General features: G+C 48.6%; 1 protein-coding gene across 1 annotated transcript in view; it reads left to right on the forward strand.

Moving 5' to 3' along the window:
* COL17A1 (collagen type XVII alpha 1 chain) overlaps window positions 1-23,945 on the forward strand; it is a 118,386-nt gene extending 94,441 nt beyond the window's left edge. Inside the window, exons 33-59 of the mRNA XM_073354444.2 lie at window positions 483-554; window positions 853-879; window positions 2,588-2,623; window positions 3,169-3,204; window positions 3,451-3,531; window positions 4,990-5,025; window positions 5,777-5,857; window positions 7,201-7,254; window positions 7,408-7,449; window positions 8,383-8,445; window positions 8,644-8,694; window positions 9,508-9,534; window positions 9,630-9,671; window positions 9,874-9,948; window positions 10,355-10,405; window positions 11,635-11,757; window positions 12,344-12,481; window positions 13,303-13,389; window positions 14,326-14,454; window positions 15,413-15,502; window positions 16,363-16,500; window positions 16,812-16,964; window positions 17,765-18,172; window positions 19,155-19,286; window positions 20,021-20,083; window positions 20,352-20,423; window positions 21,465-23,945. Coding sequence (XP_073210545.2) covers window positions 483-554; window positions 853-879; window positions 2,588-2,623; window positions 3,169-3,204; window positions 3,451-3,531; window positions 4,990-5,025; window positions 5,777-5,857; window positions 7,201-7,254; window positions 7,408-7,449; window positions 8,383-8,445; window positions 8,644-8,694; window positions 9,508-9,534; window positions 9,630-9,671; window positions 9,874-9,948; window positions 10,355-10,405; window positions 11,635-11,757; window positions 12,344-12,481; window positions 13,303-13,389; window positions 14,326-14,454; window positions 15,413-15,502; window positions 16,363-16,500; window positions 16,812-16,964; window positions 17,765-18,172; window positions 19,155-19,286; window positions 20,021-20,083; window positions 20,352-20,423; window positions 21,465-21,514 — 2,357 coding nt within the window. The 3' untranslated portion in view covers window positions 21,515-23,945. The remainder of the gene's footprint in view (window positions 1-482; window positions 555-852; window positions 880-2,587; window positions 2,624-3,168; window positions 3,205-3,450; window positions 3,532-4,989; window positions 5,026-5,776; window positions 5,858-7,200; window positions 7,255-7,407; window positions 7,450-8,382; window positions 8,446-8,643; window positions 8,695-9,507; window positions 9,535-9,629; window positions 9,672-9,873; window positions 9,949-10,354; window positions 10,406-11,634; window positions 11,758-12,343; window positions 12,482-13,302; window positions 13,390-14,325; window positions 14,455-15,412; window positions 15,503-16,362; window positions 16,501-16,811; window positions 16,965-17,764; window positions 18,173-19,154; window positions 19,287-20,020; window positions 20,084-20,351; window positions 20,424-21,464) is intronic.
* The last annotated feature ends 636 nt before the right edge of the window (window positions 23,946-24,581 follow it).

The following is a 24,581-nucleotide window of genomic DNA, read 5'->3' on the forward strand; positions in this document are numbered from 1 at the left end:
CATCATCCTGGCCTCACCTGCGATGGGTAGTCTGTGTCCAAGACACTAGAGTGAAGTTAAGAATAAACTATCGTATGCATTCTGTAGCATGAGCACCAGATAAATGTGTGTGTATTTTCCTTATGGTCACACAGTCACCTCCCCATTTCAAGCAAAAGTCCGAGTGACTAGATATACCGTATGCGATCTCCTGGAGATCACCTGACTCTTGCTGTGTCACAGCAGTGGCCTTATATCTTATATTGGACAGAACAACATTGTGACACGTCAAACCTGGTTGCCCACCTCCTAACTTTGGATGCTCAAACTGGCCATTTAGGCATGAAAGTACCCGCTTAATGTGCCAGCATGTCTGCTGACTTGTGGGAGGTGCCTACAATCGAAACGTTGGCACTTTTCACATCAACAGTCTCTAGACTGTAAATGGTTATTGCGCTACATGAATCTGAGTATGTATATGTTGTCTTGGTAACCGTCCCTAGGGGAACAAGGTCTCATGGGAATGCAAGGATTGCGAGGACCACCTGGACCCGCTGGCGATGCAGGACAGCCAGGTAAAAGCGGAAAGGAAAAAATGACTATTGTTAGACAAGGCCATTGAGTTACACATCCCATCTGGAGGAATTGCCTGCCTACCAACTCTATGGTTCTATGCCAGATAGTCATGCTGGGACATTGTAATGAAATGCGAAGATATGTGGATGTTGGGCCCTTTGCAATATGCAGATTACACACACGTATATGGATGCTGATTTGCACAGCTGAAGATCTGCCCATAATTATAAACAAAATTATTGTTTTTCCCCAAAGAAATTTTTCCAAACCTCAGAATTTTTGCCTTTATTTTTCCAGGTCTCACAGGACCGCAGGGACCCCCAGGTAAGTCATTTTGCCATATTCTGGCTTATCACCAACACGTTGTAGCACCTTGACTTTCCTATTAGCCTCACATTTGTAAGCCTATTATCCTTACGTGAAACACAGGTGTAGAGACCACTAAAATAGCCGAGATATGAGATTGACAGCATATATTCACGCATGATCAAGTCTCATTTATGGAGTTAGGGGAGCTCAGCTCACCACATTTTTTAAGGTTAACACAGATATTTTATTAAATGCTAGGAAAACCCAGTTTGAAATGTGCTGTAGTAATGAGGAATGGGCCTTCATGAGAGACGGTTTTTCTTTAGTACAATTTAAATCTACATTACCTCCTCACTAGCCTGGTAGCTGTCTCAGCCTCACAGCGTTCCACACATGGAACCCTAGGCAAGACAAGGACACATGAGAAGGCTGTCCTCTCCCAAATGCTAGGATCCACTTCCAGCCCAGTTTTGTAGTGACCAAGCCTTGTTATCATTTGGTGACTGCCCAATGGTCTTTGTGAAATCTGTTGATTGTTTCAGTCTAATTCCATGTCCCACATCACCAAAGCTACCACCACAAATGTCTCTAGCTAGCCCCATTGTTTGCATTTCCAGCCAAAGGGTGAATTACACCTCTACCCCGGTATAATGCTGTCCTCGGGAGTCAAAAAATCTTACCGCGTTATAGGTGAAACTGCGTTATATCGAACTTGCTTTGATCCACTGGAGCACGCAACCCCGCCCCCTCGGAGCACTGCTTTAGCGCATTATATCCAAATTCGTGTTCTATCGGGTCGCGTTATATCGGGGTAGAGGTGTATCATGGTATGGGTTACTGTCTGAACCTTAGAGGTTGCACCTCCAGAACAGGGCTAAGTTACATTGGTGGGGTGCCATGGGGAAGAACTTTGCATTTCCTTTCCCCATAATGTAGATGTCCTGTAAATAAACGAAGGATTTCAACCTCCAGGGCTGTCAGCCTAGAAATTTTCACCAGGACTAAGCTCACTTACTTTCCTTTTTGTAAAACACTGGAAAAATGAGTTAATGCTAGTCAGCTGGTGAGGAGATGATAAGAGCTAGAAAAGGCCATGCAATCTCAAGGGTGCAGTGTATCCCACTGAGTAAATCAGAACACTGTAGGGAAAACTTTGTGGAGTGCTATGGGAAGGTCACTTGGAGGAGCACCTGGGCTGAGATGTCCTGAATAAATAAACAACACCCATCTGATAGAAAATAGATTTCTGCTGGATGTTAGTTCAGGAACTCCTTGGAATCTTCACCCTCATCAGGTCAAAATAGGGATTCTAATATGGTGACTCACAGGATTCTGAATCAAAGTGGGTGTTGAGATCGTTACTGCGGATGGGATTTTCACAACTATTTAGCAGCACCGTGTCCCATTACACTTCTGAAAATCCCACCCTGAGTTATTAGGAAGGCGTTCCAGGTCCTTGTGCATAATTGAACCACCCCGTTAGCCATCACTAGAAATCTGGGGCCATCTTGCAGTGGTATCTGGGGCCCTCTGATAAAGCAAAGGAGGTGCAATCAACAGCAGGAAATCTTTTTAAAACCACCTGCCATAAATGTAGGAGAATAAATGGTTGGATCAAGTGACTGTGTGGGAGGTTTTCTCACTAACCCACAATTACAATTCTGGGAATTATCTGGAAAAAAAATATTTACATTCATAATTTTGAATTGTTTCTTCATACCAGGACTCCCAGGCAACCCCGGTCGACCAGGGGCTAGAGGTAAGTTGGGATTCAAACCAGATATTCATTTATTCTCTAGGTACTTTGCATTAGTGAGGATTTTCTTGTCTCCTGACCAGTGCCTGGATCAACAGTGGCACCTAGTGGTTTCAAAAAAGAAAAATGGAGTTAACAAAAGTCTCCTGAAGCTCGTAGAAAACCGGGTGTTCTCCAAAGAAGTCATCAGCATAGCTCCCCCTCTGAAATGTACATATTGGACCCAACTCTGCCCCCAGATACATGATCACAAGCCCCAGTGACTTCAGTGGAAGCCGCACACTTGTATCTAGGATAGAACTGGGCCTGTTATGCATTCTGACAAATGCAGCATTTGGACATTTGATTAAAGAATCTTTTGGAGTTAGCTGAGTTCTCTCTTCTCTGTCTCTTTCTTCCCCCATTATCTCCCATCCTTATAATTTCTCTAACAAAAGATTGAGGGGAATGAGAACAGAAGCCAAAATGCTATCAGAAACTTATTCAGAATGTTTTGTTGATCTGTTAACTGATCTGTTAATCTGTTCTTCTGTCCCTCTCTCTCCTAGGTGAACCTGGTGCTCCCGGCCAAGTTATAACTGCTGGTACGTATGAGAGTGGGATTTTAAACAGGCCCAGTTTTTGATGATTTTCTCTAATTTCTATTATCCCTTCTATTTTCATGGTTACCTTGTGCCTACAAAGGATCAGGGTCTCTTTGTGTTTGCATCATTTAAGTCGGTTGTGGCAATGTAGACAGCAGAACTGGTCAGAGCGTTCGTTACAAATGATATTTGTTGCAGATTTACTTCTCTTCTCTGTTTGCCAACTGCCTTGTTTTTGTGTTGCAGAGGGTTCATCAGCTATTGCTCTCCCTGGCCCTCCAGGCCCACCAGGAGCAGTAGGACCACCAGGACCACCCGGTGTCCCAGGTAAGGAAACCCTGCTCCTTCCAGGTGCAGCATGCATCACTGTTTGTTGTGTATTTACTGAGCACTGTGCTTGGGGTTGTCTGAAACACAGAGAAAGACAGGGTCCCTGCCCTGGCAGGAATTTAACAATCTCAGGGTAAAATGCTTTTTCATCTTATAGGTGGGAGAGGGGGCACAAAGCAGAATTGGAAAATGCTGCTTCTGAGCAGCAGGCGGGAGCCCGGTGAACATGCTTCTTGGGCCGACAGGAGTATGGTCAGCCAGCCTGGGGACATGGCTAGGGTCCCCCTGCTCTGCCAGGGCTGAGTGGGGTCCACACTCTTCCTTTCTGGAGCATTCTGGAGTCCATGGTTTCCTATCCCTGCCAAGCTGTCCTGTCCTACAGGCCACATAGGTCAGGGACTCTCTATTCATTAGCTTCCCCATCTTGCCTGCCCTCTGTGATCTCCACCGTAGTAAGGCCAGGGTTTGGGCCTCACTTAAACAGGCAGCGCAGTGAGCATGTGTATTTGAAGGAGGGATTTTTGAAAAGGAAGACAGGTCGTTTGGAGCACGGGGAAGGGTGTGAAGATGGGGGTGGGAGACAGATACAAGAGAGACAAGTAGGAGGGAGGCTTCAGAAGAGTAGGAGGAAGTGAGGTTGTGGCCTGGAACCTCCCATTACATTTTGATCTAATGCACACAGTCTAGCAATGGGTCAAACCTGGGATTTCAAATCCAAGTCCCTTCACATTTCAAGAAAGGGAGGGGGGAAATACGCTGGATCTGACACCCCTCCCCCCTTCCCCTCCCCACCCACACACATACCCCATAGTTTTGTTTTCAGATCCAGACGCAGAAGGGGCTTATCTTCCAGTCCTGAATTGGGTGGGGTTGTCATCAGGACAGCAGAAATCTCGCAAGAACTGCTGACGAGATTTTAGCACTGCCCGCTCCAGACCCTAACACTAAGAGCCCCAGGCTCCATGATAACCCCCCAGCCTAAACCTCTTCTGAACAGTCCTTATTCAGTCATCGCCCTCCAGTATATGGAGTCATAGAGCAAACCTCAAAGGTGCCGATTCTTCTCGCACCTGTCTGCCTCTTACAGTGGTGTAACTCCTTTGGCTTCAGTGGTGTTATTCCTCAGCTTCATCAAGGGAAGGGACAAGGCAGACTAGATCAGGCCCCTTGTCTTTGTATTATACCCCGTACCTGCCTGGTTATTTCACCAGTCTAAATGGACTATGTGCTTTATTTGCCAGGTATTGAACTAAAAATCACCTCTCCAGAACCTCCAGTATCCACTGACATGCTGATTAATTCATGCCCATATCCTGATTTAATTTACTTGCGTGGACAAATGTATGATTTGATGTTCTCAGCTCTTTTCAAAGGCCTATTGATTGTCCCCTGATACCGTTAAATACAGCCATGGAAATCTAATGCAGTCGTTTTTTGTTTGTCCTTTGAAACCAGGTCCTGTTGGGCCAGCTGGTCTCCCCGGACTGCAAGGTACCGTACACAGTCTGCCTAGCACACTGTCTGCCTCTGAACGAACTGCATTCGTTTCTTTTCTTTTTCACAAACTCTTTCAGTCCCGCTCCTTATTTCTCAGCTTCTTGCAAAGTCTCTTTCTCTTTTGTCTCCAGAGCTTTTCATTTTGGCTCATTCGTCTGCGTTCATAGTTTTAATTAATCTTTTAAGAAATTCCCAATTTTCATGTCTCTCTCCCCCCACCCTCCCATAGAGGAGTGTGTGGGGAGTGCCCAAATAGCTTCTGTATGAAAGCTACAGCCACAGATACAGCTATTATTATTCTATCCGGGCGTTAGATCTAGCAGAGCACATTTCAATCAAAGCTGCCTTTCTGTTATATGGGCCCAGATCCTCAAAGGTATTTAGGTGCCTAACTCCCATTGGAACTGATTTCAGTGGGAGTTAAGTGCCTAAATATCTTTGAGGATCTGGATTATGGTCCTGATCTAGGGAATCCTGCTATGTAAAAAGGTGGGAGCTAGAGATGGACCCTGAACTGAGCTTGATAATAATGGCAGATTTATGCAGGAATTTCCAGATTTGGATGACTGTCCATCAAGGATTGAATTTGTGTCAACCAGTTTATTTTAACAGAAAGCAAAATCTGAAGCCATGTCAGAGGAGATCAGAAGCTAGTACATTAGCCTGGAGCCTTGCAGATCCCCCAAAAGGTAGAGCTCGTCCTCTATGGGCTAAATAACCCACACTCTCTCTGTTCCCAATGAAGGTCCACGTGGCGAGAGAGGGCTCACCGGTGAAACCGTTGTGGAAACCATCAAATCAGAAGTTGCAACTTCATTATCTCAAAGTAAGAAGAGATGCTGCTTCTGTTCTTTATTGGAAGCATGAAGAGTTAGTGGGTGAGACCAGCCCAGCTAAGGGAGAGGGTCCTTCAACTTGAGCTGTCTCTAGCTCAATATGTTGTAGACGAAGTGTGCACGTGGTTTAGTTGAGGCTCATGGTATCTATATGATGACAATAATAGTATTTAGCACTTTTTATTGGTAGAGCTCAGAACACGTTACAAAGGAGGGCAGTATCATTATCCCCATTTTACAGATGGGGAAACTGAGGCACAGGGCATTGACATGGTCTGCTCAAAGGAGAGCTAGCAGGCCAGAGCCAGGACTGAAACTAAGGTCTTTTTGAGTCTTACTGCACTACTCTGGCCACTAGGCCACAAGAACATGCAGCTGCCCTGTGCTCACACTAAAACTAATGCTAAGCCTGCTGCAAAGAAGTAACCAGTCCAAAATGACATGTTATATGGATGTGGAGGAGGACCAAGGGCTAGAGTCTCCCACATATTTGAGGACAAAATCATCAGGGAAAGAAATGTTAATTTCAAGGCAGAAGTGACAGAAACTGAATTGAGTTAACAGCAGTATCCCCTGCGGAAAATCAATTTGTTTTATGTAATACAGTATGCATGTTGCAACCAGTTACTATTACAATTATTTATTATACCTTGGATTATTCTACTATGCTCTGAAAAGCTTTTGTAAGTATTTGTAGGATGTTGATCAAGGATGGATTAAGACTAAAAGTGGTCCCGATCCGCTCCCCATATGCAAACACTGCATTTGGAGTAATTCAGATCTGGAACAGAACTTTGTGACTCCTCCATAGCTCTATAATGGGCCGAACCCAAATCCTGGATCTGAACACCCCCGAACTTGGGATTCACATCTCAGCTTTGAGGCTGGAGTCCATCTCTAATTAAGACTATCTGGAGCCCAGATTCATGAAAAATTGGCCTTTTACCTTGCTCACCAAAAAATTCAGGCCCTCCTTTAAAAATTCTTCCTCCTCCTGAAAAGTCTTGTCATCCTAGCCCAGCATCTTTGGCCTCTGTGGTCTTTCTCACAGGTCCTCACTGTCCAGAGAGATTCCTTGCTGTTTCCCACCCTGGTGGCCTTGGCCATCCCAAACTCACCTGCCCCAGGTCTTGCTGCCTGTTCTCATGGTCCCCGAGGGACTATCAAGGGAAGCCCTACCCTGTCCTCTCAGAATCATGGGTGTGTCCAGGTCCCCTTTGACCCATGAGGCCTTGTACCAAGGATCTTGCCTTAATCCACCCCTGACTCCAATAGCTTTCATTAGCAACATCACAACAATATTTCCAGAGCAAAAATATTTCCTTTTTTTCAGTTTCGTCAGATTTACTGGGACGAGCAGGCCCCCCTGGCCCTCCAGGACCCCCAGGTATATATATTATAATAGAGTATTATATATGTGCAGTACATAGGAGAGAGCACAGGGGCCATAGGGGTGGAATAAAGCCTGCAGCATGCTTTCAACTTGTTCATTTTGCTATGAAAATATTCTTGAATACGTCTGATTCTTTTCTTTTGTCAGGCGCGTCCATCCAGGGACCACCTGGACCTCGCGGTCCAGCAGGTAAAACTTTGTTCCCCCACATCCATGGATTGTGGCGGGAGGGAGGGGCGGTTTACAGTCGATTTGTCATGTGCCCCCAGATGAGCAATTCTGAAACACTGTGGAAGAAATCTTGGCCCCATGGAAGTGAATGGGAGTTTTGCCGTTGACTTCCACGGGGCCAGGATTTAACCCCGTGTGTTCACACAGGCACACTTCACTAGAAGGGGAGTTTTACAATAATGGGAGAGGAACTGTCTAGCAAAATCCCTCCACACCCTGGACTTGCTGGTGGGCCTGACCTCTGGGGGAAGTCTGGTGGGGAAACTTTGGCCAGGAAAGTCATGTCTTCACCCTGAAAGGCGACAGGGTGCCAACTCTTCTTTGCAGTTGTAGCATCTTCCATCCTCCACTGCCCAGCGGTCTAGCCTTGGCTCCTTTGCACTCCCTGCCGGGAGCAATACTGGTTGCTAAGGATGCCTCCTTGTTCCCCTTTCGGTGAGCTAGTGGTAATTTCCCTTCCCCTTCTCACCCAGAGCAGAGGAGGCTGAAGAGTTGATAATCCTTGTGCAATGCAGCACTTAAAAACTAGCTGTTAAATGGTGATTGCTGCAGCCCCAGGAGCTGAGCAATGTGGGCCCTGTTTATTATGGAATGAAAACTCCTCTATAAGTAAAGCTTCACTAGATTAGGAGTGGAAAGGCTATTTGAATGCACTGAGGCACTCTGGGATTTTTCCTGCACCACACTGTAAATGGAGTTTCCCCCTAACTGGATCGTGCTGTGATCCTCCAGTATTACAGCAGGAAGTGACTGACTAATGTGGGATAGAGGTGCAGTGAGAAATAGGCAACTGGCACCAGGTTTGGCAATCCAGCGACTCTGCTATGTGGACTGCTGCATTCACCGGCCTTTGCCCTCCCTTCTGAGTATTGTTCTATCTCCCTTGCTTAGGAGAAGGATTACCAGGCCCGCCAGGCCCACCAGGAAGACCAGGCTCCTTCGTGCCCACCTCAGGTAGGTACTTTCACTTGATTCCTAACCCCAGTTCTTGTGCCTGATCCTTCTGAAACCTCTCTCTCCCTCTGCGGTTCAAATGAACCCCCAGCGATTCCTAGCTTCAGGAGGATGTAGACGGGGGGACACGTCATGGTCCTCCACTCCATGGCTGTGTCTGCTTGTGTACATTAAACAACCCTTTTGTTTTCATTACAGAAACATTCTTCGCAGGTCCACCAGGCCCACCTGGGCCAAAGGGAGACCAAGGTGAGTCCATTTTCTCAGATCCTACTGCTCTGACTGAGCATGAGCCTTCCCCAACAGCTAGCTTTTCAAGACACCGGTAAAGTGCCTCAGCACTAAACCCTCACACTGATAAGCAATGCAGAAGCTCTCTGGGGCAGGAACTGTCGTTTTGTTCTGTGTGTGTACAGCACCTAGCACAATGGAGCCCTGGGCCATGATAGTGCTCCAAGGAGCTACCACGGTACAAATAATAAATAGGATTCTCCCTTGACTCCATGGCAACTAACTAGATTCCAGTTCAGGAGCCAGGGCAGTGACAAGCCACGACGTTCCAGTCTAGATTTCGAGTGCCCGTAAGATTCAGGGGTGTTGGGAACCAGAGGTTCGGTTCTGCCATCAAAGAGACAAGATCCATTTGCAAAGCGTGGTTTCTGATGCGGCTTGGGTTGTGATTTGGGGCCGTTCATTGTTCTGGTCCAGGCCCATCTCTGTTCTGCCTTAGCCACAGAGCGATTCCATTCCGTCAGGTCCTGTCACTGACATCGTCAGAGGCGGCGCTCCTCCTCCCCCATGGCTTTGCTGCCCTGCAGGGTCCTCTGGGACTCAGAGGTGCTTAGTAGGGTGCATGGATGCGGGAGTGTTAAACATAAACCCATGCTCAGCAGGAAGCTGGCTGAATGCCCTCCCTTGCCTGGGTTAAAATACCCAGTTCAGCCCTGATAATCAGATGCTGTGATTGTGTTCTGCATACTCGATCAGGGCCTGGGTGATCTAGCAAATCCAAGCCAGGTGGGTGTGAACAGTCTAACAACGCCTCTGTTTTCCTGTTCACAGGTTCACCGGGCCCACGCGGATTCACAGGTGAATAGGATTCCAGCATACAGCGCTGCTGTCAGGTGAGGGATACTATAACAGCAGGAATGTGTGACTGCCCTCTCTCTGTGTGTTTCATGTAGGTGAACCAGGTCAGCCCGGCCTCCCAGGAATCTCTTCTTCAGGTCAGTGTGCACACACTTTGCCTTCTCTGCATTAGTTGCTCTTGAGCATTTAGCTGGAGCCAGGCAGTGAAATCCTGGCCCTGCTGAAATCGATGGCAGAACTCCCATTGACTTCAGTGTGGCCAGGATCTCCCCCAATCTCCCCCAAGGCTTTTCTGCCTGTGCACTTCTAACTCCTTTTCCTGGCATTCTGGTTGGGCAGGTGCTGGAGTTGCCCTCCAGGGACCTCCCGGACCCGCAGGGCCTCGAGGACCCACCGGACCCAAAGGAGACAAAGGTTTGTGAAAAGAAAACCCTTCCTCCTCCTCATGCCCTGAACCTGCAGCCCTTTCACACCGAGACCTCTCACTGAGGCAGCTTGCTCCTCCTGGGCTGGTGTGGAGTGAAAGCATGGCCCTGCTGCCCTCTTCGGGTGCACCAAGGGAGCCGGGACTGCACTGTCTTGAGCCACAGGGGCTGCCATTGCTGCTGGCCCTTACTCACCTCACTGCAGGGTTGTGCCCTGTCCCTTCACCCCAGTCTCCAAGATCATGCCCCTGGGTCTGGGATGACTCCATCTCAGACTGAATCAGTGTTGTGGCTGGAAGGGGACATACACATCAGCCATTATAAACTACCCAAGGGGTGAGTTAATCCCTTGCTGCCCAATCCAGGCTACCTGTGTCTCTCTCCCTTGTTTGCAGGTGATGCAGGCGTGCCAGGGGCTCCCGGCATCCCAGGAGGGTCTTCAGCAGGTAAGGGGAGCCTATTTGGGGATCAGACTCTATCTGGTCCCATGTAGCAGGAAGTGCTGACATTAATGGGGAAGAATTTCGAAAGGATTTAGGAGAGCTGGTCCCACTGAAAGTCAATGGCACTTGTGCTCATAAGCTCCTTAGGCACTCCTGAACATCTTTCCCAAAGTGGGCAATTCCAGAATCGCACCTTTCCGTTTTCTGCATCACAGGAGCCACCCAGTCCTTTGGAATGCATTGCCTCGATTGCCTGACTCACTGAGAGCCAAGTGTCTTATTCTGATCTCACTCACACCAGTGTCACTCCATTGACTCCTCATTTACACCAGTGTGAGAGGAGACTCAGGCCCAGGTCCTTTATATGCCATGGGCGCCTTGTAGCTCCATCATGGAGGGGATGCGTTGGCAGAGTCCCACCAGGGATGAATTTGGCCCAATATCTATTGCCAACGTTAAACCACAACACAGATTATTCTCCACCGTTCCTGTCCTCCACCTTCAGACTAAATGACCAGTGGCCTAAATCAACCATAAATCCAATTCAGGGTTCCCATAGAGGGGCGCTGGCAGATTGCAAGAGGAAGCAAATTCCAGAGCTTGGAGCTCATCACAGGAAATGCTTTGCTCCGGATTTCCATGCTGGTGACAGACAGCTGGATCCTATCAACTGATGGTGATGTTATAGGATGTGGGAGAGTAGGCTCAGAGAAGGGCATTTCGGGAGGGCATGGAACTGAAGCCTGGTCCAGTGGTGAGGGCACGAGCCTAGAACTTGAGAGACCTGGGGTCCAGTTACTGCTCCACCACAGACTTCTTGCCCAAGGTCAGGCAAGTCGCTCTCTGTGCCTCAGTTTCCCCCCTGTACAATGGGGATCAGAGGCCTGTCCTGCCATACAGGGGTGTTTTGAGGAGAAATTCATTAAGGCCTGTGAGGTGTTCAGATGGTGTGATGATGGGGCCAGAGAAATAGCTCAGATAGATTTAATAACAGCCAATACCCAGAATTGCACTTGAAAGAGAACTGGGAGCCAGTGCAAAGCCTGGAGCTCCAGTGTTATGTGCCTCTGTCATCCTGATTAGGTAATTTATTAAGGGTCCCTCCCAGCCCTGACCATACTAGCATAGCTCTTCCCATACCCAGGTGAAGGGATCAGGGCCTGCTCCGACCCTACCAGTCCTTGGTCTGGTCCCTTGATGCTAAAAGCCATTGGCCTATTTTATTTCTTCAGGCGGGTCTTCAAACTCAAGACACAGGCAGGGTCCACCAGGTCCTCCCGGCCCACGCGGTCCCCCAGGCCCAGCTGGAGGCTCACTGCAGGAGATTCAGCAGTACATTGCGGAGTACTTGCAGAGTAAGTAAAACCAGGGACGTCAGGCTTTGACGAGGGCCGGTTACTTAGCTGCTCCTGGCAGTCCCACCACCCAAGATCCATTGGCCATTGTGGTGCTGAAATTATTCAGTGCCCCCATCTCCAGCATGGGCCAGCAGGGGAGGGGGAAGCTAAACAGGACTTAGATCCACCAAAGGTTTGGGTTCCCTTAGACCCACCCTCTCCCATCCTTCCTGGATGGCTTCCAGCCTTCCTCCACTCTTGAGCCCTTCATAATTCTCCCAAGTGTGGCAGCCAACTCTGCATGGGCTGCAACCCAACCTGCTGCTCTGCATCCTATACACCGGTGAGCACTAGCCCCTCTGATACGGGCCCCCTCCTGCAAGGATCCTGCCTAAACCCTCCCCGGCAGGCAGGTACTGTTACACTTCCATGGGCCGTGGAGAGGGGAGTGCAGAGAGTGAAAGAGTGTTGTGTGATCATCCTCAGACACTCCGTAATACCCAACCAGGGAGGATACACATGACCAGGCTCCCTTCAGACCCCACTACGCAGTCTCTCCTCATGTCACACCGTTCTCACTCTGTCACCTTTTTTCCCTCATTAGGTGACACTATCGGGCGTTACCTGATTGGACCTCAAGGCCCACCAGGACCCCCCGGGCCACCAGGAATCATCACCACCGTTGATGGACAGTCCTTGGACTACGCCGAGCTGGCCAAGCGTGTTATGAGCTCCATGACGAGTAAGCCCCATGTTCCTGTCTACCTAAGCGCCGCTATGCACCAAATCCTGTTCTCGGTTGCATCTGTGCAACCTTCTTTGAAACTGAGATCAGCATAACTGAGATCAGAATGTGACCTGCCGTTGAGCCCAGGGCTGGAGGGGCTCCTGGTGTCTATGGGGCAGTGCTCCAGCATGATTGTAAAATGTCCGACTGGGGCTATGCAAAGAATAGCATGCTGCTCCACATGAGTGAAGGGGGCAAAATTGAGCCCTGTGTCTTGTCTCATTTTTACATTAGATTTAGGCAATTCTTACTGCCTTTTAGATACTCAGTTTGAACGCTAGACCCTCCTAAACTCCTGGAGGGTCAGAGGGGAGTGTAATCTGCCATTGTCACTGTGGGCAACATGTATGTGACAGCATTGCCATCTGCTTGCTGGGATTAGACTGTCTGCCATTGTCTTGTCCTTCAAAGACGAGGGATCTACAAAGAGGCAGAAGCCCCTGTGCTTCTGGCTGTCTATATAGAATCCATTCTAGGTCAAGAGAGCAGAGGCTCCATGTTTTCCCAAGTGGCAGGCCATTAGTTTCAAAGCTGTTGTCATGTGGATGATACTTACCTGCTGACCACGCTGTGATCCAGCCCTGAATTCATCACCCTGCGCACGAGTGGAAAGTCTTTCCCACTGAGCCACTAAATTCCTTTTAAGTTGCACCCCTTGATCCAGTGTTAGTCCGTTTCTTTGCCACTGCCTGGCACACCAAACAATTTCCTATTGAGCTGCCTCTCTGTATGTCGGTCTTCATTCTACATGACCTTAAACATTTCCATTCTCACAGGCTCCGGTTACAATTTTGAGATGTCAAGCTCTTCATCATCCTCATCAAGATTCTTGACTTACGAAGACATCCTGGCTATGCTGCAGAGTGAGTGCCCCGAGCAGTGAGGGCTGCAGATTCCACCACTGCTCAGGACTGGCTGGGTAATGCTTAGGAACGTAGGAATTGCCAGACTGGGTCAGACCAGTGGCCTGTCACTGTCACCAGCACCAGCTGCGTCAGAGGAAGAAACCCTGCAGCAGGCTGCGATGGTGAAACCTGTCCCCAGGGAAATTTTCTTCCTTGACCTTGTCTTCCTAACCCAAAATTAAGGGTTTATATCCCTTGCTTTGGGATGATTTAACTCTGGATAGTCTTGGCTCCTGTTTGAGAGTAAAGAGCTATCATCTCTATTATTAGAGCTGTCATCATGTAATCTCATCATGCCTCAGATCAGAGGGGAATCCCATGGCAGAGATGTTGAGTAGGTTTAAATCATGGTGACAGCTAGGGATTGCACAGAGCTCTACTCCTGGCTGCGCAACAGACCCCCTGGGGGAAAATCACTTGACCTCTCTGTGCTTGAGTCAATCCAGCTGGAAAATCCAATTGAAAAGCAGGAGCAGGTGCTGCCTCTGAGCTGAGCTTTCCCTGCTAGAAACTGACAACAAAGGAAATACAATCAGAACTTGAACTAATTATGAATTGTAAGAAGGATCTTGGTATGGGCGGATTCTGAAGAAATAGCTCAGCCTGCTAAATACAAGCAGAGCAGATCCCTGCAGCAGCTCAAAGCGAACAGAGCTAGTATGTCTTTCTCCTGGGGATCCCCACCTCGAAGGAGGTCCAGACTCTGTGAGCTACCCAGCTCCCAATACAGTACCCAGGCACATGTGCATGGGGAGCTGGTTTGAGAGTCCATCTTTCAGTGCAAGCCCCTGGCTAGGAAGCCCTGCTGTCAGACTGTGAATGCTTGCAGCCGATGCCTTCCCACTCTTTGGGGACAACCAGCAGCACAAGACGTATTTTCCTTCTTCGTTTCAGGAGAAGAAGTTCGTCGGTATCTAATTGGACCTCAGGGGCCCCCAGGCCCGCCTGGACCCGGAGGAGATGGCTTGTCTCTGTCACTGAGCTATGATGAGTTGACCAGCCGGGTTATAAGCTACATAACAAGTAATGATCCTTTTTAGTGTGTGGTTCTCGCCGTTCTCTCCAAGGGCCCATTCAAAAAGCCATAGAAGTCAATGGCAAGGCACCCATTGACTTCAGTGGCCTTTGTATCAGGCCTTAAGTGAGGGCATGTATTGCTGGTGTATATATAGTGACGGCCAGCACAGAGGTCTCCTTAGAGAAGAAGGATGGTCCAGCAGTTAGATTAGGGCTCCAGACACCTGGTTCAGTTCCCTGTTCTGCACCTCTTACAATCTGGCCCTGACTGATTGGATCCTATTAACCAGACAGTTCCGGGGGAAAAGCTACTTTTTGTCATTCTAGTTGGCAAGTGTTTGTTTAGTTGAAACCCCACTCGAGAGGACTTTAATGCCCTCTAGGAGCAGTTCAACCTGTGTGACCAAGTTTTACTGGCAGAAACATTTTGGCAAAGCAAATTTCAAAGCTGCGAGCTACCAGTATTTGCAGAAACCAAATTTTAAATCCACCCATTTGCGCTGAAATCATGGTATGCTTATCCAGTCAGGAAACAGGGAAGCAATACCATGTGCTTCATTGGCTCAATCACAGCTAACCCAAACAGGTTGAATATGCACGATCAGTCCATAGACTAAGAGATGCAGAGAGATACTTGAGGGGTAAATCTGAGGCTATTCCAGAAGCAGAGAAAGAGGCTAGATTCACAATGAGTGAAATTCCCATCTGGTGACGAGGGGCAGCACTAGACCTATGCATCAGCTGAGCCCTGATTTGAATGCATCGTAAGTGGTACATAGGCCTTAGCCTTTGGTTGGCCTTCTGCATAGAAGTGAATTTCACCCTACAGGAATTATTGGCTGTAAATTGTCCACCCAGCTCTGTTTGTCCCACTGCGATAGTGATCATGTTTCAGTGGCACATGTGACATGTAGCCGGCTAATGTTGCTGTAATCCTCACATCTAAATGTTTTTAATTTCCTAGATAATGGACTCAGTCTTGGGCTCCCGGGGCCCCCAGGTCCTCCAGGATTACCTGGCACATCTTATAGTGACCTAATAGCTTTACTCCAAGGTAAGCCCTAGCTGTCAGATCCTGCTATCCACATGTCAGGTAGTTAGTCAGTGATATTCTTTTACAGGCTGATATATGCTGATAGATTCCCACAACCAACAGCTGAGGGACAAACATACTTTTCTGGGGGAGGATGTTATAACTAAACTCCTCCCATCCAACCATCATCTACAGGAGAGTCAGTTGTAAGCCCAGAGTTTCCAGTACCACCTGTCATTATGGTTAACCCTCTGTAACCTCTGAGCAGTTCTGCTCTGCTTACAGACATGCTGTTGCACTGAATGAATGTTACAGTTCCATCAAACTCAAGGAATCCCTTAGGTACTGTGTATGGCTTGTACACAGTCAAACCCAGAAGTGTGTCCTTCGGGATCTTGCTCCATCTGATGCTGTGGAGAACGGCAGGTGAGGAGGTTCTGAACGGAACCCCACCTCTATCTGAAAGCTCGGGAAGTGTCTGTTCCATGTGAGGACTGGAAACACAGGCAAAGATTGACCCCAACCCTAATAAAACTATGGAGTGACGAGTGTGACACAAAGGAGCCTCTAATGCCATTGTACAAAACAAATACAAATCTGGTCCCTTGTTCTGCACTGGGAGGAACTGACCACAACACAGGCCTCTGCGCCCATTCGTCGTCCGTGCAGTCCTCCAGAAGCATGCGTCTGCGCTGGCGGGTCCCGATGCAGGCCATTCACAGCACAGTCTCTTGGATTCCCCACACACTCCTACCGCAAATAAACATGCGGGAGTGAAGCCCTTTCATCAGCAGAGAGGTTTCTGCCAGGGGAGCGACAGTTTGGTTGCAATGGGGTGGGAGCCTTGCAATGACTCTCTTTCTCTTCCATTGTACTTTCAGGCTCTGAATTTAGTGGCATTGTTGGGCCCCCAGGGCCACAGGGCCCCCCCGGAGTTCCAGGAGCCCCAGGAATCCCCGGAATGCCAGGCAGCTCTCTCTCCACATTCAGCCTAGAGGATGTCACCTCTTACCTACAAAGTAAGGAGTTTGCTCTTCTCAACAGCTGCTAGGAAGGGTTTGGGCCTGCAGAGGAAATGGCATTCAGAGACAGCAGGGAGATTTAGGCTGCGAGTTAGCTGCCCAGGAGATTTGGATGCGTAATTCCCATTAAATGGGACTGAGTCCCCAGGCAGCTTGCAAATCTCATCAATGTCTGCATTTCAGGGCACAAAGAGAGGTGGAATTTCGGGTTGGAATCTTGAAGCAATCAAGATTCCAAAACAAGTGTAATTGCCAGGTCACCTTCCATTCACAAAAATATTATTTCTCCCCATCCCTGCTCTCCCAAGGTGTGGGATATGCTTCCGTCTCTGGACCACCAGGACCCCCTGGACCTCCAGGGCCACCAGGGCCACCAGGTCTATCAGGAACTGGCCACTTCTCCTACACTGACAACGTGCTGAGCGACACATTTAGGAGCGAGCTGATCCAATATCTAACCAGTAAGGAGACTCTGTATCTGACGGCAATCTCACCACCCACCCACTCTGCTTGCTGTTGGCTCTGGTCAATGTTATAGTTGGCAAGTCTGATCTATGATCTAGTAGGATTCGCTCTGGGTGAAATTCACTGCAAGGACTAGGTATCATTTAAGGCCCCCAAAGGCTGAAGCGGGACTTAAATGGTACCTAGTCCCTGTGCCAGACCTCTGCCCTGGGCTGAATTTCACCTGTTGCATCTTATCTATTCTGCAGCAGACTGTGGGGCTAACACAGCATCTGGTGATCCCAAGATGCAAGGCATTGGAGAGACAATGAGTGTTTACTACTGTTGTATTTAAAGGTGGATTTGTCATAAGTTTTTTACTGCCCCATTTTTAATGGGGAAGGCATTTTCCTAATGGGCAATGGAAGGAGGTATGGGTCTAGCGGACTGAGCAAGCAGCAAGTACACCCTGAACCCAGCCTTGGCTCTGTCCTGTGCTGGCAAGTCACTGAGGGCAACCTTTGAAAAAGTGGCTTTTAATCTGGGGAGCCTCCATCTTTGGGCTCTGTGCCTCAGTTTCCCCATCTGGGGCTCAGGACACATGCCAGCCTCCTGGGGCAGTTTGCAGATGGAAAGTGAAGTGCACTGCCACATGCTGCATTCTGCAGACAAATCAGGTTGCAGATCTCAGCTACTACCCAGCATTCCCAGGCTGTCGGCCACCACTGCCAGTGCCCCATGGACCCTGTCCTTGTGAAGCAGGGTGGGTGTGTCTGTCTGCTAGCACAGCCCCATCAGCGCCTGTTGTGTTTTGCAGGTGATGATGTTCGAAGGTTCATCTCAGGGCCTCCCGGGCCTCCAGGGCCTATGGGCCCACCAGGGCCAAAAGGAGATAGCGGCATCATGGCTGGGTCATATGGTGGATCCCTGGGTGCAGGCGGATCATATGGTGGATCCCTGGGTGCAGGAGGATCGTACGGTGGCGCCATGGGCAGCGATGGGTCATACGGTGGCGCCATGGGCAGTGATGGGTCATACGGTGGCGCCCTGGGCAGCGATGGGTCGTACGGTGGCTCGATGGGTGCAGGCGGATTGTACGGTGGATCCCTGGGAGCAGAGAGAGCACAGAGGAGATCGATGAGTTCGAGCGGATCCTATAGCGAGTCATTCACCGGATCGCTGGATTACAACGAGCTGGCACTTCGGGTGTCGGAGAGCATACAGAGTGAGTGGGAAGCCTTCTCCTGCTGCATGGTGAAACCTCAACACCTTCCCCCCATGTCCCCTGCAAATCCCATCTAGCACCATCCACCACTTTCTCTTCCTACCCACTTCCCATCAGATGGGACAAAACTCCTTCCAGCTGAGCAGTGCTGGATGCAGCTCTCGCCTGAGCCCATCACCACTGGGAGCAAGGCACAGAGCTACTGATCCCTGCCACTGGCAGTGCAAAGCACTGACCTGCTGAACCTGCCAACCTGTGAGTCCACGGTGAGGTTTGCTGTGCTGGAGGAGAATGTCTGTGTAACTGGGAGGAAATCAGACTCAGTGACGGTGCTACTTCTTCTCCTGAGCCAGTGGGAGCAAATTTCTGCAGAGCCACAAACTCTGGGTGCAGATTGATGTTTGAACTCTTTGCCGATTAAACATCAGCCAGAATGAACTGATATTCCTTATTTCTAGCAGTAGGCAAGGGGCAGCGCTCACCTGCCCAGGGAAATGAAAATAACCTGCTCAGATAAGACACTGAAATGCACAGCTCTGGGGGATTGGCCTCCCTCTGTCTTTGGGTGAAATTGACCCCTGTGCAGAGGTACCAATGCACCACAGAAGTCCCTCTTAAGTCCTCGCGTGGTGGCTGGGCTCTTGTGTTGGTTCCCTGCACAGGGGCCGTTGTTCTCTGGTGGTTTAGAAGAGAAAATAAAACCACAGTCCTCCAAGACGTTTAGTACAAACAGTAGCGCCAGCTGCACAACAGTGAAATCCCATGCAGCGCTGACCCGCTAAGATTAATCTTCTACTGCAGGAAGAGAGGGTCTCTGACAGGATCTCAGGGTTATTCCCGGGAATTCACCCTGCAGGGATGGAGATACATTAACGGGCCAGGAACTTGCCATTCAAATCGCCCTAGGAACAGTGCTCCTCTCGCTGAAGGGGGTTCTCTCCTCTGTGTCATGCTATTTTAAACCCTGTGTTTGATTCCCCAGGCCGAGGCCTCCTCCGGGACATGGTCACTTACGCCACACAAGGTCCACCAGGACCCCCGGGGCCACCTGGGGTCAGCAAGGTGTTTGCAAATTATGGCAACGTCACCGAGGACCTCATGGACTTCTTCAGAAGTAAGAGACACTTTGGTCCCTCCTTGGTCATCCCAGAACATTGTGTGTTCTTGCCCTCTCCCCATGCTGGCCCAGCTTTGCTGTCTGGGGCACTCAGCGAGGGTGGGGTTCCCAGTGCTTCTCTAGCTAGCAGCATCCCCTGGCCCTTGCATACTGCAAGAGTAGGAACCAAAATTCTCTGTCACCTGTGCCACAAGCAAAGGGAAGAAGACTTGTTCCATCTCTACCTCCCTTGCCGACCAGCACAGGGTCAGGAACAATCTAGACTTTAGTCAGAACAGCCACATTTGCCCATCATGTTTTGTAAAACCCTTCACAACAGCCTTAAGGGCACTCCTGCGCCGGCTCTGCAGGTTCCAGCTGCATCTATGTATGTTTAGCTAAGAACTCCCTGCTCAGCTTTCCACCTTGGTGACGTGACAGTGGCCCAGGCTCTGCTTTCAATGGCATCACTGCAGATCCAGAAAAGCTCGTCTGAAGCCAGCGGGATTATTCTAGAGCCACATCAGGGGAAATGAGCTCAGAGTCTGGCTCAGTGTCTCTTGAACGTACAAAACCTTAAAAAAAAAAAAACCCACCCCAAACAGCCCATCCAATACTATTTAAACTAGGAAAATGTTCCAGAAAACCTTGATCTGAGTCTCATTGCAATGCTGTTCAGTGTTTCTGCAATAAGAGTTAGGTCCTGTTTGCTGGCACATCCCACTGATGTTCTCATTCATTTTCCTCTACAGCATATGGTACCATCCCAGGGCCACCTGGTCACAGGGGGGAGATGGGCTACCCAGGGCCCAAAGGTAAGAATTGCAATCCTGCTACCTCCTTGCTGTCAGTTCCAGTAACCTCTGGCAACCAGCTAGCAGCAAAGCCTCTGTGAAGAGAAGTTTCCCTGAAGCATGCATCCTTCTAATTGAGCATTACATATGCCACCTTCAGTATCTGATCCCTAGTGTCGTTCATGTCCTTGTCCCTCTCGCCCCAGCCCACTTCTTGCTGCAAGCAACTGGGGACTGACCTGCAGAATAATCATGATGAAATGCAAACACGTTTCTCTTGTTCTTCCAGGTGAGGCTGGACCAATGGGGCCTCCAGGACCCCAAGGACCCAGGGGCCCGAAGGGGGAGAAAGGAGAGAAAGGTAGGAACATCCTCCCAGTGCGAGATGGGAGTTCTGCACTTCTTGTGGGTAGTGAGAGAGCAAAGTGTCTTCTGGTGGCTTGAGTAAGGGACAGGAGCCTGGGTCTGAATCTCAGCTCCAGCGCTGACTTTCTCTGCACCCTCGGGCGAGTCGCTTGACCTCTCTGCCTGGTGGAGAAGCTGAGAGGTGGCATCCACCCCTCCCACCTACATAAAGCCAGAGTAAACGGCTGGGGGCAAACCAGGCAGCGCAAATAAAACAAAATCCACTCCTGTCCGGTGTCGGGGAGCTGGGCAGCCCATCCCTGGGCTACAACGAGGCAGCAGACACTGGGTCCTCCCGTACATAGGGATAAGCAGCCACTAGGGGACGCACGTAACCACAGCCCCAGTGGCCATAACGCTCCCTCTCGCACGCTCCAACCCTCTTCTGAGGGGCGCTATGAAGAGCTGGCACAGAGCCGTCGTTCTCAGCTTGGACGCCCCACCACATCCTTTTGCTGCACTGAGAAGCTTCCCTGCTCCAGCCACCGATGGCTGAATTTTAGGGAGCACCTCTTTCCATCATTCCTTTATATTAACGATCCAAAGTGACTCGCACGTGAAGGAATCCTACAGACATCAAAGGCCTTTCCATTGCTGAATTCTAACCCAGGGACTGGTATGGCTCGCCACACAGTGGATGTATGTAGGATAATGGGTGTGTTCACAAAGCATAAAACTAAGGCCCAGACAGACAGGCTGCACACAGCCCTGGGAGCGCAGATCCCATGGTGATGGGAAACCTACATAAATAACCACTACTTAAACCCTGCCGTAAGGGCTTAAATGTTGCACATGCCCTCTGCACTGGGGTGAATGTCACCTGGAGGGTACATTCTTACCAAAAACAAAGGGTAAATATGCATCTGAAAGTGAAAGGTAGGGGAATGCTGAGTTGTCACCAGAACCACCAATCTCCTGTAACTGATGAAAAACTCACGTTGCCTTTTCGATACACAGCATTTCACACAATCGCTCTCTGTCTCCCTCGCTCTCTTAGGAGAACAAGTATTTGTTGGCAGAAGAAAAAGAAGAAGCGTCGGGGTCTAAGTTAAGCACCAGGATCAGTATTCCCTACCGCGGGATCCACAGCCGCCATTTTGGAATCCAGTAGAGAATTAGCCTGACTCTTTATCGGTTTCCTGCTAGAACACCTTCCTAGTCAGTCAACTAACCACATAGACTTGGTAGTTCAGGACGTGTCTTTATTTTTTATTTGATGTTGTTGGGCTTTGAATGACTCTAATTTGTACGTGTCCAACACAGAACTACCTGTTGGGAATATGCTCCCATTCATTCACAGTGCATTAATCCCACACACACTGTCCGCTGATGAGAATTGTATTCAAGTTCCTGCATTCGTATCTTAGGTCTCGGAAGGCCTTCCTTTGTCACCAATCCAGGTGTCTTGCATTAGAGCCAGACTTAGTTAAATACAGTGAAACCGGCTTTAACCAACTCCTCAAGCCTCCTGGAAAAGAAAAATCCAGTAGCCTGGAGATTAAGGAGGCAAGCAATTTTTCTGAAATCAGAATCTGAGCCAAGGTTGTGAACTGAAGCTTGGACAAAAGTGATTGGAGACTTTGGTGATCACAGAAGTAGGTTGTCTCAAGACACTGGGGTGATGTCCTTCATACAGGTTTCGTTGTACTTCCCACCAGTCGCTGTCGAATGGCTATGGAGAGTCTCTTCGTTCCATAGCCATGTTGGGTGGTCTGATCAGCAAGCACAGTTAATGAAAGCAGCAATGTAAGGAACTAGGCAATGTAAGGAACTAGGATCAGGGTTTCTTGGAGGGGAAGCAGGGTGGGTGAAAGCAATCGTGGAATTCTCTGTATCCATTGACAATCAAAAACTGGCAAGGATATATGCTGTCAAAAACTGGACAGGTAATTCACCAGCAATGGAAGTGTAAACAGAACTCAGACACTAGAGCACCCAGTGAGAGAAATACCTGACCCCTGTCTACGTTACAGCATCTCACCTGCACAGCGGCAATGGTGGGACATTACCATTTGACTATTACCAAGGTAGATGCACCCCTTATAAATTTCAAAAACATTTTATTAGCATCACCCATAAATGCATTTGGAGTTGGTTGATAAGCCATGTATTTATGCACCAGAAATGGCTACCATATCCTGTCCTGTTATAGGCCAATGGCACAAAGGGAGGTCATACGACACTACCCATATTGACATACATACACACACACAGGGTGGGTGCCCGTCCACTATGCAGGTCACTTTGCCAAATACGCTTTTAATTTCACTTGGTAACTGCTTTGCCACGATGTGAAGGGTGAGTTCGAACTTAAGCACTTTTGTTAAAACATAATCTGTTGATTTTTAAAAAAAATTATTTTTATATGGTTCTTTTTTTACGTTGGGGGGAAATTGCATTTTTAATGTAAACCTCCCAATTAAAGTGTGTTTTTAACCCTATGTTCTCCTGAGCAAGCTTACAATTGGATATCAGCGCTAGACTCAGTGTCACACTGGGTAGACACATCTAACAACGTCAGGGTAAATTGTCGCAAATAAAGCACAACACAACATGTGTCAGGAAGCTAGCTCTGGGCACGGCTGAAGAACCAGGCCTGTTTTCTGCACTTCCCATTTCATCAGGGCGAATTATCAGTGTGAGCTTTCTTTGTGACAAGCAGTCACTGTCCTAATTGATCATACAGTGAAGAGTCAACTTAAACAGCCAACTGGCTTCTGACTGAGCATGATTTCCATTAGTGTTAGCAGGGAATTACACACATGGCTCAGTGGGTGAATGGCCCCTTTGTCTCGGACATCATCTTCATTTCTTCAGCAATCCAATTATTTCAAAATCTTCAGTTTATCACATCATTGCAGGACTAATTTGGCGGGGAAAGAGTCAGCAAAACTGGCCATGTGATGGCTTAACTAGAAGGGCTTTATGAACTACAGAGATTAAAGAGCCAGTCATTTTAAGGCTGAATTGTATGCAGTTTTCCATTTAATACACAGTCTCACTTCACCATTTTCAGTGTGAGACACTTCAATAGCACCCCCCACTATCTGGTAGGACATTCTCACGTCCAGAATTACCCTGTGGTAATCCCAAGGATAGATGCTAGCAAAAACTGATTTTCTTCCATTTAAAGGTGTTAGACTGGAACTGGGAGCTTATCTGCTAGACAGATTTGGTATGTGAGCTTCATAGACCAAATCATATATCTTACTGAAAACAACCTTATTTCATTCAAAGCTTAAACACCAGCCATCAGTTTCATTCATTAACTCTAGTGAAAGTTTCAAAACAGATTTTAGCTGGTCCATTTATTTCCTGTATCATTTTGTTCTGAGGGTTTGGAACAAGGGCTGTGTTGAACAGGCCGGCTTTCTGAACACACACAAGCTTGCAATGTTTTTAAATAAATAAAGTCTACTATTGGGTTGTACACACGATGCCTGTACTTGATAAGCTGAGCCCTTCTCTTTGTAATAAAATGCCCTTAAAAATGTCATTTGGTGTCATGTTTAACTACTGCAACAGTGTTTCAGTCTGTAAATGTTTTTACTGTCATACTTGGAAAAACCTACCAAGCTTCTCGTGACAGGGGTGCTGATAAGCGCCATTGAACCAAACTGTAAACCCTGTATATCATGGAAACCACTTCAAGGTGGGGTGGGGGGAGGTTGCATCCCTACTTCTAGCACCTATGCCTCTTGGTGTGAGAGAAAGTTTTGTAGCTTCCAAAGTGGTTGAACCAGTGAAATGCTGCAGCCTTAACCGTATACACAGAGAGTTTGTGGACCTGTAACACTGAATTGCCTCACTCTCAAACAGCTATGGGTTATCCTTTAACTACAATGCTCTGGAGAGTGTTTGGCTAAGGGCCAGGAGAAAGCAGCTTAGCCAAGATGGAAAGGCTGTTCAGGTGGCTACAGCACTTGGCCTGGCCATTCTTGACTCAGGTGCAGCCTCCCTGTGTGAACTGGGTCAAGCCACTTCCCCTACCCTGTGCCTCAGGTCTCCTCCCCCTGTATAACAGGGCTAGTGATCGCAGTCATGGCACAATACCATGTTAGCCACTGCCAGGCTCCCGGACTTAGCCCAGGGGTTTCATTTGTTCTGCCCATGT

The sequence above is a fragment of the Lepidochelys kempii genome, chromosome 7, assembly GCF_965140285.1.
Source record: "Lepidochelys kempii isolate rLepKem1 chromosome 7, rLepKem1.hap1, whole genome shotgun sequence".
Lineage (NCBI taxonomy): Eukaryota > Metazoa > Chordata > Testudines > Cheloniidae > Lepidochelys > Lepidochelys kempii.